We start from the raw sequence: 21,057 nt of genomic DNA on the forward strand, positions 1-21,057 counted from the left end.
TTCAGATCACAGAAACCTCTGTGGTTCATTTGGAAACTTGGAGGGAAACAGTACCCATATGATTTAAAGTTTAAGTTTAATTACTTTCTGCAAATTACTTTTGGAAGTATAGGTCATCAAAAAGTAAAAGTGGTTTTGAATTTCAGACAGAGAATAGTATAATGGCTTTTTAAAATACAGCGATTTTATTCAAAGAAGATTCTCTCCAAAGCAGAAATGTTAAAAATTGGCCTTGTATTGTTTTCTTTTTGCATGTCTTTTCCTTTAGTGCCATGAAACTTATAGAATCCCTGCCCTCATTTATGAATATAGTGACTTATAGTGAAAAAATGGTCACGTTTGCCTATACCTCCGAAAGGCACCATCACATTTTAGATGAAAATGGTGGAAGGTGCTAAGATATCATTTAAGCATTAAGAAAATAATGACAATAATAATAAAGATATCTAGGCATGAAGGAACTTTAACACATATGATACAGTGGTGGCTTCTTAAGGTCGGCAGCTGTACTGTTAGGAATATGGTTGAAAGTGGGTAGAGGAAATATGGATTTTACAAACAGGTGCTGTCCAGGGGCCAGAGAGATGGTACAATGGTTAGGGCACTGGTCTTGCACATAGCCCACCTTGGTTCAATTTCCAGTACCATATCTAGTACCCCAAGCTGCCCAAGGGTGATCCTTGGTGTGGCCCCCAAACCAAACAGGACTGCCCGAAGTTTTCCACTTGGTCATGTTATTGTTACCTATTGATATTGGAAGTATTTAGACACTATCATTTAAAGCACTTGTCCAGTGCATGGTAGGAAGCTTCATTAGAAGAAACTCTAGGGTTTTAGAATACACATTTAGCTAGAATTGACCTAGAATGTGGGCCTCCCATCCAGATTTAATTCAATTGCAGTGGTAAAACCATCTCGATCCAAAGTATTTAGGACCTTATGTTCTACTGTGAGATTCAGGAGAGCCAGGAATTTCTGCTGGTATTCCAGTGTCTGTTTCTATAGAAGGTATTTTAACAGTTCGTTCTTGGCCATTTCTGGTCATTTGATAGAATTTCTGGGAATAGTTCATATATCTAATAGATTCAGAAAGTGGTTTTCAGATGTTAGTGTGTATGGCCATCATCTGCGTGATGCCTCAGATGCAAATCCTGGTTACTATCCACTAGAGAGTAGAATTCCGAGGGTCTGAAAATCTGCATTTCATCCAGGTAAGCTAGGTGGTTCTGAGAAAAAGTGTGTAGGGACAACCCTTATAGAAGCACTGGTTTAGGAGACTAACTGGCAAGCCAGATTTGCCTCATGGATGTATAGCCTTGCTGCTCTCAGGATGCTCAGACAGGCCCCATGCTTCACTTAATGATCTTCTATTCCACAAATTCTATTTCGTGGTCCTGGCTCTGTGTTTAGGGTTCATTCCTGGCAGTACTGACTCAGGGGACCATATGCAATGCCAGAGCTCAAACCATGGTCAGCTGGGGGCAAGGCCTGCACCTTACTGCTGTACTATTTATCTCTTTACATTCTTAAAATCCTTTAAATTTGGACAAGGAACTTTACATTTTCTTTGTTCTCTGACTCCTGCAAATTATGTAGCCAGTCCTTGACACAAGGTTTCATTGGGCATTACTGCAACTTGTTTCTTGACACTGATTTTACTTAGTCGATAATTATTCCTAACCTGTTTGTATTATTAGGCTGTGAACCTTTAATATTTCAAAGTGAATTAGTATCATTTATCATGGGGCACAAAAGAGAACATCTTGACAGCATGATTTTTTTTTTAAAGAAATGAGATTTGTATTTCAAGTTGTGTGTGTGTGTGTGTGTGTGTGTGTGGATAGGGGGGTCACACCTGTCTGGGCTTAGGATGCCACTCCTGGTGGCACTGCTGGGGACCCTGGGGGCATAATATGCCAGGGATCCAGCCCAGGGCCTCACACAGACCAAGCATAAACTCCTTATCTACTCCTCCAGCCCCTCCACCCCCACCAATGAATCTTAAACATAATAGCATTTACTTATGGTATGCTAATACGCTCTTCCGAATTTTATCCTAGGATGGTACAAAACAGAAAAGAGAACGGAAAAAGACCGTCTCATTCAGCAGCATGCCAACAGAGAAGAAGATCAGCAGTGCCAGCGATTGCATCAACTCCATGGTCGAGGGCTCAGAACTCAAAAAGGTCCGCTCCAACTCCAGAATTTACCATCGGTATTTTTTACTGGATGCCGATATGCAGAGCCTGAGATGGGAGCCATCTAAGAAGGATTCTGAGAAAGCCAAGATCGATATTAAATCCATCAAGGAAGTGAGAACAGGAAAGAATACAGACATCTTCCGCAGCAATGGCATTTCTGATCAGATATCCGAAGACTGTGCGTTTTCAGTCATCTATGGGGAGAATTACGAGTCCCTTGATTTGGTTGCCAACTCTGCAGATGTTGCTAACATCTGGGTTACAGGACTACGGTACCTAATTTCTTATGGAAAACATACCCTGGATATGCTAGAAAGTAGCCAGGACAACATGAGGACTTCTTGGGTTTCACAGATGTTTAGTGAAATTGACGTGGATAACCTTGGACATATAACCCTGTGTAATGCTGTGCAGTGTATCCGAAACCTCAACCCCGGCTTGAAAATTAGCAAAATCGAGCTTAAGTTCAAAGAATTGCACAAATCCAAGGACAAAGCAGACACTGACGTCACAAAGGAAGAGTTTGTCGAGGTTTTCCACGAGCTTTGTACCAGACCTGAAATTTATTTCCTTTTAGTTCAGTTTTCAAGCAATAAAGAGTTCCTCGACACCAAGGACCTTATGATGTTTCTGGAGGCCGAGCAGGGGGTGGCCCACATCAACGAGGAGATAAGCCTTGAAATCATCCACCAGTACGAGCCATCGGCTGAGGGCCGGGAAAAGGGCTGGCTTTCTATCGATGGCTTCACTAATTACCTTATGTCCCCTGACTGCTATATCTTTGACCCGGAGCATAAGAAGGTCTGTCAGGACATGAAGCAGCCTTTGTCTCATTACTTTATAAACTCATCTCATAATACATACTTAATAGAGGATCAGTTCCGAGGGCCCTCGGACATCACGGGCTATATCCGAGCTCTTAAAATGGGGTGCCGGAGCGTGGAGTTAGATGTGTGGGATGGCCCAGATAACGAGCCCGTCATTTACACAGGCCACACCATGACATCTCAGATCGTCTTCCGCAGCGTCATCGACATCATCAACAAGTACGCCTTCTTCGCCTCCGAGTATCCGCTCATCCTGTGTTTGGAAAACCACTGCTCCATCAAGCAGCAGAAGGTGATGGTGCAACACATGAAGAAGATCTTGGGAGACAAGCTCCACACCACGTTGCCCAACACGGAAGAGTCGTACCTCCCCTCCCCAGACGTACTGAAAGGGAAGATACTGATTAAAGCCAAGAAGTTGTCCTCCAGTTGCCCCGGGGTGGAAGGCGACGTCACCGACGAGGACGAGGGAGCAGAGATGTCCCAGAGGATGGGCAAGGAGAACGTGGAGCAGCTCAACAACGTGCCGGGGAAGCGCTTTCAGCTGTGCAAAGAGCTGTCAGAGCTGGTGAGCATCTGCAAGTCGGTGCAGTTCAAAGAGTTCCAGGTGTCGTTCCAGGCACAGAAGTACTGGGAGGTCTGCTCCTTCAACGAGGTGCTGGCCAGCAAATATGCCAACGAGAACCCAGGAGACTTTGTGAATTACAACAAACGCTTTCTGGCCCGGGTGTTCCCGAGCCCCATGAGGATCGACTCCAGCAACATGAACCCTCAAGACTTTTGGAAATGTGGCTGCCAAATTGTGGCCATGAACTTCCAGACCCCCGGCCTGATGATGGACCTGAACATCGGCTGGTTCCGGCAGAATGGCAACTGTGGCTATGTGCTGCGGCCTGCTATCATGCGGGAGGAGGTGTCTTTCTTCAGTGCCAACACCAAGGACTCGGTCCCCGGGGTGTCGCCTCAGCTGCTGCACATCAAGATCATCAGCGGGCAGAACTTCCCCAAACCCAAGGGCTCGGGGGCAAAAGGGGACGTGGTGGACCCCTACGTCTACGTGGAGATCCACGGCATCCCCGCGGACTGCGCTGAGCAGAGGACAAAAACGGTGCACCAGAACGGGGACACGCCCATCTTCGACGAGAGCTTCGAGTTCCAGATCAACCTGCCCGAGCTGGCCATGGTGCGTTTCGTGGTCCTGGATGACGACTACATCGGGGATGAGTTCATCGGGCAGTACACCATCCCCTTCGAGTGTTTACAGACGGGCTACCGCCACGTGCCCCTGCAGTCACTGACCGGGGAGGTCCTGGCCCACGCGTCTTTGTTCGTCCACGTGGCCATCACCAACCGCAGAGGAGGCGGGAAGCCTCACAAAAGGGGTCTTTCCGTGCGGAAAGGGAAGAAATCCCGGGAATATGCCTCCCTGAGAACACTGTGGATTAAAACCGTCGACGAGGTGTTCAAGAATGCCCAGCCCCCGATCCGCGACGCCACGGACCTCCGGGAGAACATGCAGGTATGTGCCGGAGTGCAAGTCTTGGCTTCCGGGCTTCCTTCTTTGTGCTTGTGTCGGGCTGACAGGTCCATGGGCAGAGCAGAAGGAGCAGGATATAGGGGAGGTAAGATTATCCCTAATTTCCTATTACTTGCTCCTGTGTTTATCACCGTGGGAGCACTGATGCTGGGCTTGAGTCCTTTGCTTCCAAGGACAGTCAGTTAACTACGGCCTCTTTTTTCTTCATCGCTTAACATTTCCAAAACCAGAGAGAGAGAGAGATCAGCGAAACACGCACTTGTCTTTTGTTGGTGGTGGTGGTTTTTGTTTTTGGGTCACACCCGGAGATATACAGAGGTTACTCCTGGTTCTGCACTCAGGAATTACTCCTGGCAGTGCTCGGGGGAGGGGAAGGACCATATGGGATGCTGGGAATCGAACCCGGGTTGGCCTCGTGCAAGGCTGCTGTGCTGTATTGCCCTGGGAACACACTTGTCTTGCACACAGCTTACAGTGATTCCATCCCCAGCACTGCAAGAGGGTCCCTCGAGCACTGCCAGGTGTGATCCCTGAGCCTAGAGCCAGAAGTAAGCCCCAAGCATCTCCAGGTATAGCCCAAATTCCTCCATCCCCAGAACAAATAAATCTCCCAAACTAAAGTTGGCTCTGCACGTACTGATGGAGTGGAGGGAATGGTCTCCTTGCATCTGACGAGTGTTTGATTCTCTCTCAGCTGTCAGGATCTACGATGCCACTCTTTGCTCTCCGTCTACGTGTACCTGGGAGTCTCCCATATTTCTGAGTGGTCTTAGCTGGAATGTGACTGGGTGGCTTGGTAAAAAAGAAGGGACATGTCCCATCCCTTCTTCCTGGAGTGCTTCTGCTGGCCAAACACAACAAGCCCCTGGGTGAGCCAGCGTCTTTGTGGCTCAAGTCCTCTGCTTCTGGGGACAGTCAGTTAACTGCTGAACTAAAAGACATGTGGTGTATTTATTAGGCATCTAAGATAATTATTACCTCTGAACCAGCTAATGACTAAAGGCAGTCCGTTAGGAATTATGTGTGTAATTAAGGACCGTCTGCATGTCTCCCTGCATTCTGGGCCCGTGAGTGACGCAGAGTACCGAAGCAGCGGCCACCTCCCAGAAATACCAGCCCTTGCCCGTCCGTCCCACACACGGAGAGAGGAAGCCACGGGGAAAAGCTGCCTCCCTGGGTCCCCTCAAATCTTTTACCCATCCGCTGAGTCTGTAGTTACCCAGTTGATTAAAAGCAAATACCCCTTACTACCTCGATAGACATAGTTTATTTTCTTTCTCAAAAAACAAGAGCAGGGCTAGAGCAATAGCACAGCGGGTAGGGTGTTTGCCTTGCACGCAGCAGACCTGGGTTCGAGTCCCAGCATCCCATATGGTCCCCCGAGCACCACCAGGGGTAATTCCTGAGTGTAGAGCCAGGAGTAACCCCTGAGCATTGCTGGGTGTCACCCAAAAAGGAAAAAAACAACAACAACCAGGAACCAAGAGCATCCAGGAGACGGAAAGGGCTTCTCTCTTTTTCCCAGTGGGGCATAGTTTGGCCAATAAACCCCAAGTGCTGAGCAAGGCCCAGGACCCCCACCTCACAGCCCCCACCATGCGTGTGATGGAGGATTCTGAGCGTCCGCCAAGTGCTAACAGCATCTTTCCCAGCACAGAACATGGCAGAACTGTTGGTGGCCACATTCAGGGAGCACCTGGCATGCAGGGCAGGCCAGGTCATGGTGACACAGTCAGGTACAGACTCGAAGGCTGTGCTCCACCGTGGCTGGGAGAGTTGACAGTCAGCAGGTGATTAGACAGGACAGTGTGGGTTCAGATGGGCACTGGGAGGAGAGCAAAGCAGAGCCGTGGGAGCAAGCCGCAGGGAGACGCCACTTTAACCATCAGTAACGGGCAGCTGCACACACACACACACACACACACACACACACACACCTTATATTTTTAAGCACTATGAATTCAAAAGCAAATGTTTGCATTGAAGACCCCAAGGTGTTGCTTATTTCCAGCGTCCTGGGTATCAAACAGCAGAAGGCTGCAAGGTCTGCGTCCGTCCCTGGGCTACCCTGTGCTTTTCTGTGTCAGGACGCAGGCAAGTGTGACAACATGCCTAACTCAGGGAGTGATGAGCATGTGTCTCTTTATCAGAGCAAAGAGACTAGAATCTTCCATCATCCTTGACAGCTGTTATTCAAGTCAGGGCTCCCCTGAGCTTCCTTGTTGAGTGATCCAAGAGAGTGACAGGGAGAGGCTGCAAGAATCAGGCTCTTTCACAGACACACGCGTGTGCAGGGGATCCACCAGGGCTGCCAGGGCCACCAACCACTCTAGCAATGCCAGCTCATGGCCTCGGAGAGCATTGAAGAGCTTCTCGGAGGGAAGTTTTCATGGCCCACCTTTGGTGATTAGCACCAAGCAACGCTGCTTGGTGGCGATGCTGCTGGGGTCCTGGGTTATTGAGGTCACCTGGGCAGACCCCGCTGGTAAACCCCGGTGTCCCCAAAAATTCGGTAGATTTGGAACCAGCAGGTATGAACAGGTGTGAGCAACTCCCGGTTTCTGCCACAGACACTCCTTTCCCTTTTGGTGGCTGGCATTTGGAGACTATTTTAAACCTGATGTTTTGAACACAGAAGCTGGTTGGTCCTGTGATTGGCCCATAACTGCCTGCACAGCATCGCAGCACAGCAAAGACTGTGAGCTGTAAGGAGGCTTGTGCCCTTTAGAAGAGTTGAACTTATTTGTCTCCTCCAGGTTTTCAACAAACTGAGCTCGCAAGTGTCTATCAGCCGTCTTTACTTTGAAAAATATCTTTCCCGCCCCCCTCCACCTCCCATTAAAATAACCCTCAGCCAATTCTGTTGTATCATTGTCCAGAATGCTTGTGCCCAGCAGTATAAGTATACTCAAGTGTATCAAGTATCAGATGCAGGAGTAATGAAGCGCCCATGCGGACTACCCAAGTCTTTTTTTTTTTTTAATTAGTGAAACACCATGAGGTACAGTTGTTGACTTACAAGTTTTTGTGCTTGGGTTTCAGTTATACAATGATCAAGCACCCATCCCACCACCAGTGCCCATTCTCCACCCCCACCAATACCAGTATCCCTCCCACCCCCCCATCCCCCATCCCACCCTGCCTCTGTGGCAGGGCACTCCCTTTTGTTCTCTCTCTCCTTTTGGGTGCTGTGGTTTGCAGAAGAGGCATTGGGTGGCAATCATGTTCAGTCTAGAGTCTACTTTCAACATGCATCTCCCATCCTGGGCGGATCTTCCCAGCACCCTTTATTTGGTGCTCCCTTCTCTGTCTGAGCTGCCTTTACCCATAGAGTGTGCAGCTGGCCTCGAAGCCATGGAATGAACCTCCTGGTGTTTATCACAGCTGTTCTTGGGTGTTAGTCTCTTATTTTGTTACTTTATGTTACCCAGATGAATGCAGTCTTTCTGTGTCTGTCCCTCTCTTTCTGGCTCATTTCGCTTAGCATGATATTTTCCATGTAGTACCACTTGTATGTAAATTTCGTGACTTCATCTTTTCTAACAGCTACATAGTACTCCATTGTGTAGATGTACCAAAGTTTCTTTAACCAGTCATCTGTTCTCGGGTACTCGGGTTTTTTTCCATATTCTAGTTATTGTAAACAGTGCTGCAATGAACAAACAAGTGCAGATGTCACTTCAACTATACTTTTTTGCCTCTCCGGGGTATATTCCCAGGAGTGGTATTGCTGGGTCAAATTCGGACTACCCAAGTCTTCCTCTCTTTCCACTTCACAGAACGCAGTGGTGTCCTTCAAGGAGCTGTGTGGCCTGTCTTCCGTGGCCAACCTCATGCAGTGTATGCTGGCTGTGTCTCCCCGCTTCCTGGGGCCTGACAACAGCCCCCTGGTGGTCCTCAATCTCAGCGAGCAGTACCCCACCATGGAGCTACAGGGAATTGTGCCTGAGGTCCTGAAGAAGATCGTGACAACCTACGATATGGTGAGTGGCTCTTTGGTACCTTCATGTGGCCCTGTGAGAACGGACTGTAGAGAAGGCCCGGATGTACTGGGAGCACCCATCTTGGCGAGATTTTCTTTTCCCGGGTCTCTATCTATTCCTGTTCCCTAAGTGAGAGGCCTGCTTTGGCTGTGTTGGGAAGTATGGATGCTTCAAGACTCGGGTGGCAGTAGGCCACGGGGTCCATGCTCTTCAGGAACTCGCCCTAAATAACTTTCTAAAAAAGACCCTGTTCTCCACACACATGTGGTAGAGATGTTGTGATCTTGCCCTGCCCTCACTCATTTGATCTGCTCATTTGCTTTGATTTTTCCAAGCTGGTCCAGGTGAGCGTGTGACCTTTATTAAAAAGATGTCAGTGGCCAGAGGGGCGGCTGCTACTGCCACAGCTGTGGCGTCATGTACAATCAGCTTGGCGTTATCAAGGTGTCCTCAGCACACCCAGACTGTTCCATCTAAGGTAGAGCTTGCATTGCCCTAGTCGCATCCTACTCAGACTGTGTCTTCTTATATTCCTTTGAATGTCCTATTTTTGTTGTTGTTTACAGTAATTTATTACATTCAGTATTCCAACACCAATCCCACCACCATTATACCTTCCCATCACCATTATTTTGAACTTTCCCACCACCACCCATGCCTGGTATTAAATAATTTAATATTGCTTGTTATGAATAATCTACTAAAAATGATCCCAAAAAGTTTCCTTAGAGAAAAGTGTGTGAAGGTTGTTGTATCTCACCCAGGAGCCATTAAACCCTTGTATAAGAGATTACTAATCTCATACATTGAGCCTTGTGTGTGTATATATATATATATATATATATATATATATATATATATGTATATTTGTGACTGGGATGAGATTGATTGCCTTCTACTTTATGCTCTGTTAAATGTGGTGTGCTACTCTTGGAACATCAGTGGTGTAGAGTATGAGATGTTGCTCCAGGAATTTTAAAACTTAAAATAGGGTGATATAGCTGGAGTTAAAATTTAACTGGATGGTGACTTTGGGATAAGGAAACATCTCTGCAGCTTATTGCTCTCTTCTGAGATTTATTTGTGAGTCTCTGGATCATGGCCATTCATGAGCTTATATGGCACCAAAGGCAGTTTGTGGGCATGACTGCCAGACTCCCAGAAGAACAGGGAGATAGGGGGAGGTCGCCCATTCTCCCAACTACTTGCCAGCTGGGAGATTTTGGTCACAAAAACTGCATATCTGAGTTTTTCAGCAGATTCATGCTCATGAATGAGGCTCGTCCAAGCTTGTGGAGATTGGCTGTGAGCATGGCGGCGATTAGGTTCTGGAAGTTTGTGGCTGTTGGGGGGTGGGTTGGAGGACTCACCTGCCCCATTTTCTGGGGTGCCCCAGATTATATTTAGCCTGGCGTGAGGTCTGGAGGCAACTCTGCAGCTTGTGGCCTTCTTCTGAGATTTATGTGTGAGTCTCCATACTGTGTCTTTTTATTTAGCACAACGCTAAGGGAGAAATTGGATGTTCTATAAGTTGCTAGCTCATGATGTGGTTGAAGGTGTTGGAACGTGTTATGAGTGTGTCCATCGCACCCCAGCTGGTCATGGTGCAGTGGGCCCCGAGGATCACTCCCCTCCCAAATGGTCGTACTGTCCACATTCAGGATGCAGGCGCCCCTGGGATGGGGTGGGGGAGTGGCCTCACCCATTGCCGCCTCTTTTATAAACATGCACGCTAAGAGCACAAAGCACCTGAATGACTCCTTGCAAGATATCTCTGACTGTGGTGGAAGAGAAAACGGATTTGGCATCATAAACCATAATGAAGAGATGTGAACCGTTTTGTAGCAGGACCTGAAAGCTGCAGTTCAAAGGCAGCAAGGCAGTGGAAGGGAACTCAAAAGCCCTGTCAGTCAGCGTTTCCCACACTGGGTGCAGAGGAACCTGGTTTTTTCGGCTGTTTGTACAGGTCACATGGGCAGGAAAGGGCTTCAGTAAAGAACTGATTGGGGAAGTACTGGTTTGAGCCCAATCATTCTGATATCTTGACTTCTCAGAGCCTTGCCTTGCTGGCACCGTGAGTCCCCCTAGAGGATGGGGGCTTGAATATGCCTCGTTTCACACATTGGCATCACCATATCGAGACTGTTGCCCCAAATAGATGTTCCAGAGGACCTTTTGTTCTAGAGCTTCTCTTCTGGATCACATTGATGCAAGTCTTAGAGTTAATGAGACCTGGCTGTTCAAAGTGCAGTGTTTTCAGGGGAGGGGGTGGTTTGGGGGGAAAGCGTTTAACTTTGCAGTCAGGAGACTTCCATGTGATCCTTGGCACAGCGCTTCCCTTCCCTGCAAACACTGCAATGTTTGTCATCGCTCGTGAGCTCACGTCCTGGGAAAGTGATGTCTGAGTTCTTTCAGAGGTTTCTCTGCAGCATCCCCTCATGGTAGCAGATGTTTATGCCATGTTCCTTCCAGTTTAGGGTTCATGGTCATAAAAGAACTATAAAGGACTGGGCTCAGGACATTGCTGGAAGACCCCAGAGAGTGACAGTCAGCAACAGGCTGACGCAAAAAGATCTAAAATGGGCCAGACAGGAAACTCAAAAGTGACAGAGCACATGCCTAGCATTGCACGGCCCTGAGCACCAGATGGCTCCCCGAGCACTGCCAGGTGTAGCCCCCGAACACGTGTGTTAAAAATAGATCTACCATATGAGGAATGAAAACACTGATGAACAGATCCAGGCACACCTGTGTTCATTAAAGTGTTCTTTAAATAGCCAAGATATGAAGGCAACAAAAGTGCTATCCACAGATGACTGGATAAAGATTTAGCATGTATAAAATGGAGTATCAGCTGTTTATGAGGGGTTGGGGGGATGCTTATAGGACTGTAATCCACGCTTACTTCTGGCTCTCCAGTTGGCTATCATTCATGGAAGTGCTCAGGGAACAGTATGGGGTGGCAGGTCTCTCGCTCTCCGTCCACCCCCCACCCAGCTGTTTAAAAAAAAAAGGCAGAATCTTGCCATTTATGTAACATGATTGAAACTTGAGAAGATTATGCTAGGTTAAATATGACAAGAGAGAAAGACAAATACCAAAACCAATGGTTTTATGGATTATTTTAAAAAAGCAAAGAAACAGACCAAATAAACCCTTGCACTCTCCATAACTGAGGTCGGGGGAGCGAGGGGTGGATCAGAGGGTGCAGGGATATTGGTATTACTTGGTGGTGAGTGTGGTACAGAGTTATGATCATTTAAAGACGTGTGAACTCATGCTTCCAAAACAGAGACACGTTGTAAACTAATATCACCACAGTTGGGTGAAAAAAATAAATAAAAGAATGAGTCAGATTTCAACAGGCACAGTTGCATGCCAAGTTCACAAGGTGAAATGTACTCGGAAATGAAAAGCAGATATTCTAGGAAAATTCAGGTTCGGCACGTGCGTGCAAATTCTCACACACTTTAGAGCTGCCAAAGGCCATTGCAAACCAGGTGTTCTGGATTCTAAGAGGCTGGGCATGAGAAAACCCAGTAACCACCTGTCAGGCACCCTTTTTTCGCAGAGGGCAACATGGGAACCCTTTTGGTGAAACAACAACAACAACAATTAATTAGCAGAGTTGGTGTTTGAGCTCAGGCCAGCTCTTTGCTGTGTGGTTTTTCTGCTGAGCCCACATCCACACTCCAGGAACATAGCATGTATGTTATGTTGACAAATGCTCAATATACTGATATGTTCCACAGTATCACTGTAGTACTGTCCTCCCGTTGTTCATCGATTTGCTTGAGCGGGCACCAGTAACATCTCCATTGTGAGACTTGTTGTTACTGGTTTTGGCATATCGAATACGCCACAGGGAGCTTGCCAGTCTCTGCCCTGCAGGTGGAATACTCTCGGTAGCTTGCCGGGCTCTCCAAGAGGGATGGAAGAATCAAACCTGGGTCGGCCGTGTGCAAGGCAAACACCTTATCCACCGTGCTATCTCTCCAGCCCATGTTCCATAGTAGGAGTAATAATCCAAAGTTGTTCCACTGATGCTCTTAAGGTTGGCAGTAACTTGTTTTGACGCTTGCTGCCCAGGCAGGTGGAAATGACTTACTTTGCATCCTTTGAAATAATCAAATTTAGATTTTAGGTCTGATGAACATAAGATACGGAAGACTGTAATCAAGAGTGAGATCAAATTCCACTCAAGAAACTTTATTCTAGGCCAGGGAGGTTACTGGGTGATAAAGTGTGTGTCTCACAATTCTGAAGCTCTGGGCAAATTTCCTGCTAAACTCCCCCCCTCCCCCTACCTGATAACAAATAGCTGAGAATAACTTTTATATCATTGCTCCAGAAAACAAAGTCTTTAACTATTTTACTACATGTTTAGTATTACTTATTCATTACTACTAACACTTAATATCAATACAAAACAAACACTGTCCTCCCATTGTTCATCGATTTTGCTCAAGCGGGCCCAGTAACATCTCCATTGTGAGACTTCTTGTTACTGTGTTTGGCATATTGAATACTCTCGGTAGCTTGCCAGGCTCTCTGAGAGGGGTGGAGAAATCGAACCTGGCTTGGTCAGGCTGGCTGTGTGCAAGACAAACGCCCTACCGCTGTGCTTTCACTCCAGCCCTTAATATCAATAAGTTACTTATTAATTGATAGGCTTATTGATATGTAATATTAAGTATTTTTACTAAGTTTGTAAATTAAAAATACTTTATTTTTGTTTTTACGTGAACTTGAACGCATCCACAGTTTAGATCAGCTAACGGAGGTCGAGTTTGTTCTGTCTATCCTCCAATGAGAGGAAATCCGGATTGTGGACCTGTGTTGAAGAGGTTCTTGTCCCTGGTGCTCTTTGTATCACACAGTGGTGAGAGGGTTCCCATAGCACTTCAGTCCTGTGGTTCTCCTTGCCCACTCGTGGAAGTGACCTGAACCCTCCTCTCCGGGGAGGGTTAGCTGTACATGGCAGCTTCCTCTGGTTTTGTGCTCAGGAGTGATCCTTGGCAGTGCAGAGGGACCATATGGGGTGCCAGGGATCAACAGGGTTGGCCACAAAAGTCAGGTATGCACCTCCACCTCTTGTCCTCTCTTCGGCCCATTGGCCTCTTTTTAAACTAAAGAGGTTACCTTCCTTTAAACATTGATGAAAATCATAATTCGGCTCTCTAGATATTAAATCGACTATCTTATGACTAACTTTGTCATCTTAAACTTGAGGGTATTTTTTAAGTCTTTGTCAGATCCACATTAAGATAATCTGAATACCAAGAGTCGACATTCTTCCTCTGTAGAGAAAACCTTGGAAATTTAAATATTTTATTTTTTGTAGCGATGAGTCCAAGAAAAGTTCTCCTTCAACGATTTCCAAATGTACTTGATGGACATGCATCTAATTGAAATAAGCCAGGCACAGAAAGATGAATGCTGCGTGATTTCACTCTTCCGGGGGTTATCTAAATGAGTCAAATTCAAAAAAATTTAAAAACTAAGATGGTAGTTATGAGGGGCTGAGGGGACGAGGAGTGATGGGGAGTTGTTAGCCAAGGGCATAATGTTTTCATAAAGATGAAGAGCTTCAGAATCACATCAGGCACATTGTCTCCATTCTAAAGGATCTGGGTCTCATGCTTTAACCGTCACCTTTGCCAGGGGCAAAGTCCTCAGTGTCCACCGCACAGAGATTTTTGTTTTGTTTTGTTATTTTGGTTTGTAAAAGTTTTGGGGTTTTTGTTTTGTTTTGTTTTTTTGTTTTGTTTTGTGTTTGCTCTTTGGGTCAGCGATGTGCAGGGGTTACTCCTGGCTCATACATTCAGTAATTACTCCTGGCAGTGCTTGGGGGACCATATGTGATGCTGGGAATCAAACCCAGTTAAGCTGCATGCAAGGCAAACGCCCTACCCACTGTGCTATTGCTCTAGCCCCAAGTTTTTGTGTTTTAATTGACTTTGCTGTGTATTTTTTTTTTGCAAGAGGAAGTGTATAGCTTTGGTCCCTAGAGTTAAATCAAAGATGAAGTTTCAGGGAAGGAAAAGGAGAGAAAAATGAAGGAAATGATGCCCTGTTTGGGCTTAGTCCTTAGTTGGCGGCGATGGTTCACTGACACACTTAGCAGCCCCTGTCGAGTCAAAGAAGCTGCTCGAATTCAGTCCTCGCTGTTCTTTTGGCTCTCATTTCTACTTGAAATTAATCTGTTTTCCTTTTTAACTTCCTCTTGCTAATAGGATTTGATTTTTTTTCTATTTTTTTCCCTTTATTTTATAGGATTTGATTTTTATTGCTTTCAAGTTTCATTAAGGAGGTCGCTCGGCTGAGTCCAGTAAGGAGCCCTGGTTCTTGTGTGAGGGGAGGAGGGGGAACAAGATACATCATCTAGCAGAAGAATGTTTGCTCACACTTCTTACTTTGGTTTCGGAGCGCTTCCTTTGAACACCTTCCCTTGCATGTTCCTTCTGTAAGTCAGCACTTCAGACAAAATATGTCCAGGAGAGTTTCATTCCTTAGAGACATGTTGACAATCACAGCCACTCTGCTCTCTGCTGTTCTTGCATTGCTTTTTTTCTTGCCACTGCTTAGCACTGCACATGGCTAAATCTGACTTTATAATGAACGGAGGCTTCCTGCCTGGCCCGAGCCAACCAGGGTGATCTGTAATGAGATTTCCATTGATCCCCATCACTTGTAGCTACTTCTTATCATTTTCCTGCCTCAGAACTTGACATTAAAACTGTTCCATTGGAGATGTCAGTTTTCCCAACTTGTATATTTTTAGAGAAAATAAAAATCAGGGCCAGAGAGAACCCCAAAGGCTGTAGTTTGATTTAGGGGTAGAGGCCGTCCTGCCAATAATGCGTTCTATGTACTTGCTCCGGATCCAACAAAACCAGTCCCCCATGGTCCAAGATGCCAGGTCAGTGGGAAGGAATGTTTCCCAGCTGCAGTGTGGGACCCCAGGATAAGGAGATGGAGGAGCAGGCTGTCACCTAGGGATGGCACCCAGGAAGAGTTAGATGGCTCAACAGGAAGATGCTTATGGTTGTGCCCCTAAGGTGTTTACCATGCTGTATTTCTCGTCCAGTTTTCTGCTCTTCCTGTCTCTGCTGTAACCACTGTACTCTCATGAATTCCTGTACACACACACATACAGACAACACACACACAGACACACACACAAGTACTCTCATGTACAAGTACTCTCATGCATTCCTGTACACACACATACAGACAATACACACACAGATTCACACACACACACACATTCATGATACCAAACAGCCAACAGTTGGGAGAAAGAAAGCATTTTGAAAAGGGTTGCAACTCTTAACAGAGCTGGAAGTGGCGTGCGGTCACTTTCAATACTGGAACAGCTAATGGGATTAGATGGTAAAATGCAGAAAAATAATGCTAAAGTCCTATTGCCTTGGTTTTTATTGTTAAGCCAATAACATTTTTTTAATATCTGGAAAGTGGCATCTTTGGGGCTTGTTTGAATTAATGAAGAATACACATCAAGCCTAATCATTGCCAAAAGAGGCAAAAAAAAAATAGGTTTGGGGGTTGGAGTGTTTGTGAAAAACTTTTAAGATCATGGACTTTCTCGCACCTACTCTTCTGCCAGTTGAAGTTTTGCAGAATCGCAGCATTTTCATTGCTGTTGAAATACACATCAAACACCACCCCGATACACTGTCCTTTCACAGAAGTTTTCGCAGCACTTGGAACCTGTTTGATGTCTTGAAGCTTATCAGGACATGTGTAACATCTCTGGTGGTACCCTCCCTGCATCCAGATGCAGAGATGTGGAGTATCCTCCTCTGTGCGAATCCTCCCAACAGAAAAGCAGTGATCAAAGAAACAAAGATCCTAATTGGCTCTCAGTGAATTACAATATGTGCGTCTTCCTGCAGCTTGCAAGTTCTAAATGAAGATGCAGATCAGCTTGTACTCTGAGCTGACAGATGCGTTCAGCTCACTTCTCTCCTGGGGTGGGAGAGAAGGTGGACCATCTGGCTAGCTCTTTACCCTTGAACCCAGAGGAGAGCTGTCTTTCTATGAGCATCTGATTTGAGCTGCTAGCCCTAACAAGGAGCCAGGCCACCTAGGCTAGTTTCTTGGAGAAAGAGGTGGAGAGGTTCATCACGGCATGCTTTATTCGGACCCTGATGGGGCTTGGATGCGCCCTACCCGGGGTCAGTTCCTGGCACCATATGGTTATCTCAAGCATCACCAGCCAGGTACAGGCTTGGAGGCCCCTGAGCACCACCAGGTGTGACCCTGGACGCCTCCTCCATCCCAGCACTGTCTGAGTGACCCAGGTATTCCTGATACCATAGACCCAAGCAGCGTCCATCCTCAAGCCCCTGACTGAACCACTGCCTCTGGCAGTTGGCTGAGAATCACTGGTGGGAACCCAGACCTCTTGAGCACTCTTTAGGAGGCGAGACAGAGGAGGAGAAAGGGAGGGAGGGAGGGAGAGAAGAAAGAGAGAGAGAGTGAGAGAGAGAGAGAAGAGCACATCCTCAGCTGCACTGTAAAACACCAGGCTGGCTCTGGGCCATGAGTCATGGGGAGAGCCAGGAAATGTGCCTTCACTACTAACCATGGTGGCATTTCTCACCCATGGGCCCTTGGAAATGAGGAAGCTGGATGCATCCTTCTTTATTCCACTTGGGAGCTGGCCTAACTTTTCCCAGTGAGTCTGTGTTTGGCCCCGACTCCTGGGACTCCATGTGGCATTAGAATGTTCTGTAACCAGTTAAATGGATTTTTTTAAAAACATTAATGGTATATTTTAACAATCTGGCTTCAGAGTACTGACTATAATTAATCACTAAAATTCTCGTGTGAATTTCTTTTATGAGGTCTTTTTCTTTTTTCTTTCTTTCTTTCTTTCTTTCTTTCTTTCTTTCTTTCTTTTTTTTTTATCAAGGCACTGTGATTTACAAAGTTATCTATAGTTGCGGTTTAGACAGCATCAAGTCCCACTACCAGTATCAGCTTCCTGCTGTCAGTGTTCCCAGGCTCCTTCTGAATCTTCTCCTACTACCTTGTTCTCTTGACAGGCACTTCTCTAAATTTGGTTGTTAAAGTTTGGATCTCTTGATTTTGGTATTGTTGCATCTGTGGTTTGGATATTTGGCTCTGTCACTCCTTAACACCACTCTTGTAGCTTAATCTCTGATCTGGCCCCCATTGCTTCTCATCTGTCTCTTCTTCCCTTTCCCCTACTCTTTCTTTTCTTCTCCTCCTATGCTCTGGGGCCAAGGTTGATCAGGGCATACTCCCTTTAAAACATTGTATTTCCTCATCCAATTATTCTGACTGCCACATATAAGTGATATCATCCTGTGTTTCTTCTTCTTCTGATGTCTTCTAGTTCCATTCATGTTGCCGCACATGGTATATGATTCTATCATTCCTTACAGCTGGGTAATATTCCATTGTGTTTATATATTCACTACATCTTCATGATCCACATCTGGATTGATTCCAAATCTTAGCTATTATGCTGAGTGCTAAAATGAATAATGGTGTGCATATATTCTTCTGAATGAATGTTTTTCTGCCCTGGGGGTACGAAGTATTCTTCTTATGTCAAGGATTCATCAAAAGGATAACTCATGGACTACTTTTTGGAGGGTCAGAAAAATCGTTCAACGGGTTGAGGATGTGCTTTGTGTGTTGGGGGCCAGAGTTGGACTTCTGGAACCACGGGGTCCCATGAGCACAACAGGACGTGATCCCCTACCCTCCTTAGTATCCCCCACAGCACAGAGCCTGAAATAGCCCCTAAGCATTGAAGCATTTGGCCCAAAACTTTTGGAAGTTTAAAAAATAAACCCAATTCCAGAATATTTCATTAAGCATCCCTATACAAGTTAGAGTTTGTTATTATTTGGGGGTGGAGGGTGGCTTGCAAGCAATGCCCAGCGGGGTCCAGTAGCCCCTCTCAGCAATACTCTGCCCAGCCATGTGGAAACCAGCATGATCCATGCTGGAACTTGGTAGTGCAGTGTGTGCTGTCGCCATCAGGGCTACAACCAGTAGTCCTTGGGGAATAATGAGGTGCCAGGGGTCAAACTCAGGGCCTTGTGCATGTCAGGCATTTGCTCCATTGCTCTGGAGGTTCAGCCCTACCCAGCCCCCAGGTTGGAGTTGAGAAAGCGTGCAGTCACAGTGGTAGTGTGATTTCATTGTTTTTTCATTTTTAATTTTTTTTATTTTAGTGAATCACCATGAGATACAGGTAGAGACTTACAAATTTTCATGGTTACGTTTCAGTCAAATAATGTTTGAGTACTCATCCCTCCACCAGTGCCCTTTCTCCACCACCAATGTTCCCAGTGTCCCTCCCACCACCCCCACCCCTTTCCTCCCCCTGCCTCTGTGGCAGGGCATTCCCTCTTTCTCTCTCTCCTTTTGAGTGTCATGGTTTGCAATATAGGCACTAAGCAGTCATCATGTTTGGTCCATAGTCTACTTTCAGCATGCATCTACCATCCCAAGCGATCCCTCGAACCATCATTTACTTGGTGGTCTCTTCTCCCTCCCACCTGCCTTTTCCCCCAGCACAAGAGATCGTCTTCCAAACCATGGGGCAATCCTCCTGGCCCTTATCTCTACTATCCTTAGGTGTTATTCTTCTGTTATGTTACTTTATATTCCACAAATGGATGCATTCTCTTTTTGACTTATTTCACTTAGCATGATACTCTCCATGTTGATCCACTTATATGCAAATTTCATGACTTCATCTTTTCTGACAGCTGCATAGTATTCCATTGTGTAGATATATCAAAGTTTCTTTAACCAGTCATCTGTTCTTGGGCACTTGGGGTTTTTCCAGATTCTAGTTATTGTAAATGGAGCTGCAATAAACATGCTAGTGCAGATGTCATTTCTACTGTACTTTTTTGCATCTCCGGGATATATTCCCAGAAGTGGTATTGCTGGGTCAGATGGGAGCTCAGTTTCTAGTTTGTAATATAATTTCATTATTGAGAGTTGGAGATTATTGAGTCTTGGTGCCTTTCCCTGACTGTACATGCAAGCAAATGCCATTCATCAGGGACTAACTCGATTTACTGCCAATTGATCTCGGGTATTTTCAAGTGGCTCGTGCTCTTCCATCTAGAAATTAGGCCTCATAGCAAGTTGAATTTGGAGTTGAGTGGAAGCAATGGCAATTATATCAGATACTCTTTAAAATTACTAGCTGTGAGGCATAGATATGTTTGTAAGTGCAGCAATGACATCTTCTGTTTTCATGGACACATAATCTTTGGATGTGCAATCACTTTTTATTTTATCTTCTTTATTTAATGGGAGGGGACACACCTGGCAGTCCGGAGGACCATCCCTGGGTGCTCAGGGAACAGTGCAGAACTGGGGATCAATCCTGGAGGTCTCATATGCAGAGCCTCTTGTCCAGCCCTTTAGTCAGCTTCCTGGCCCTGAAGTCACAGTTTAGTAGACAACTTACTAAGAGATGGGATGATTTAGATGGAGTCTCTTTCATGAAAATGAATTATCAGAATCACCTGTGGATAAGAAAAATTATATTTCAGAATTTTTTTAGAATGAAGGTAACTATTGACACCTCCTTGGGGTTCACCTTTGACATCTTTTCTTGATGGGAGGATGAACTATTCCTTTTTTGACCTTTTCTTTTGTCTGCTTAAAGGAAAATTTAAGGATTTTAGCCACAGTCCTTTGAATAATGAGGTAGCGATTTTAGTAGCAGGCTCTTCTCTTACGAATTACATTTGGCATTTGATAACCTTTGAAACCTCTATTTTATTGATATGTTACATTCACTCTCCTGCCCATAAGAGAAATTCTGCCTTCACTGTGGATTTGTTATTTTCTTGGGGAGGGAGGTTGGGGGGCTAGACCTCAGCCTGGCCAAACCCACTAAGCAGAGATATTTGGATGTCACCCCACCACCCACACACAGAAAATGTTCCCGGAGGAGTCTCATTACTCTGTTTTAGAATTTCCTGCTTTTCATTCTGGTCCTTTCTATCTCCCCTACCACTGATGTGAAATAATTAATGTTATTCGTGCCACTGAAATAGCAATTGTGAATAAAATCTGAAAAAAATCAGATTTTACTCTCCCACAGATTTATCAGGAATTAAAAATAGCACCTAATAATGGTTGTAAAGTCTTTTCTAACTTAATTAGGGCATTTTCAGTTCTGAACCATAAAAAAATTGCTCTCACAGTAAACTCAGTGGGTGGACAATATGATGTGTTAGGAGTTAAGTTTAACCGTACAAGCTTAATTACCAATTAACTTTAGAATAACATGGTAAGTCATATAAAACATTGATTTCCCTACTAAAAGAAGTCAGATATCTAGGGCTAAATGATGTGTATTTTGACATGGCTATTGCATATGTGGATCCTTTACTTAGATCTTCGAAGTATTTTCTTTGAAATCCAACCTAATTGTTCTAGTATTCTAGTTTCCTTTATAATTATTACAATCCCAT

General features: G+C 45.5%; 1 protein-coding gene across 1 annotated transcript in view; it reads left to right on the forward strand.

Moving 5' to 3' along the window:
* PLCL2 (phospholipase C like 2) overlaps nucleotides 1-21,057 on the forward strand; it is a 200,118-nt gene that overhangs the window by 119,865 nt on the left and 59,196 nt on the right. Inside the window, exons 2-3 of the mRNA XM_056129273.1 lie at nucleotides 2,061-4,547; nucleotides 8,345-8,548. Coding sequence (XP_055985248.1) covers nucleotides 2,061-4,547; nucleotides 8,345-8,548 — 2,691 coding nt within the window. The remainder of the gene's footprint in view (nucleotides 1-2,060; nucleotides 4,548-8,344; nucleotides 8,549-21,057) is intronic.

This window comes from Sorex fumeus, unplaced genomic scaffold (genome assembly GCF_029834395.1).
Source record: "Sorex fumeus unplaced genomic scaffold, SorFum_2.1 ptg000072l, whole genome shotgun sequence".
NCBI lineage: Eukaryota > Metazoa > Chordata > Mammalia > Eulipotyphla > Soricidae > Sorex > Sorex fumeus.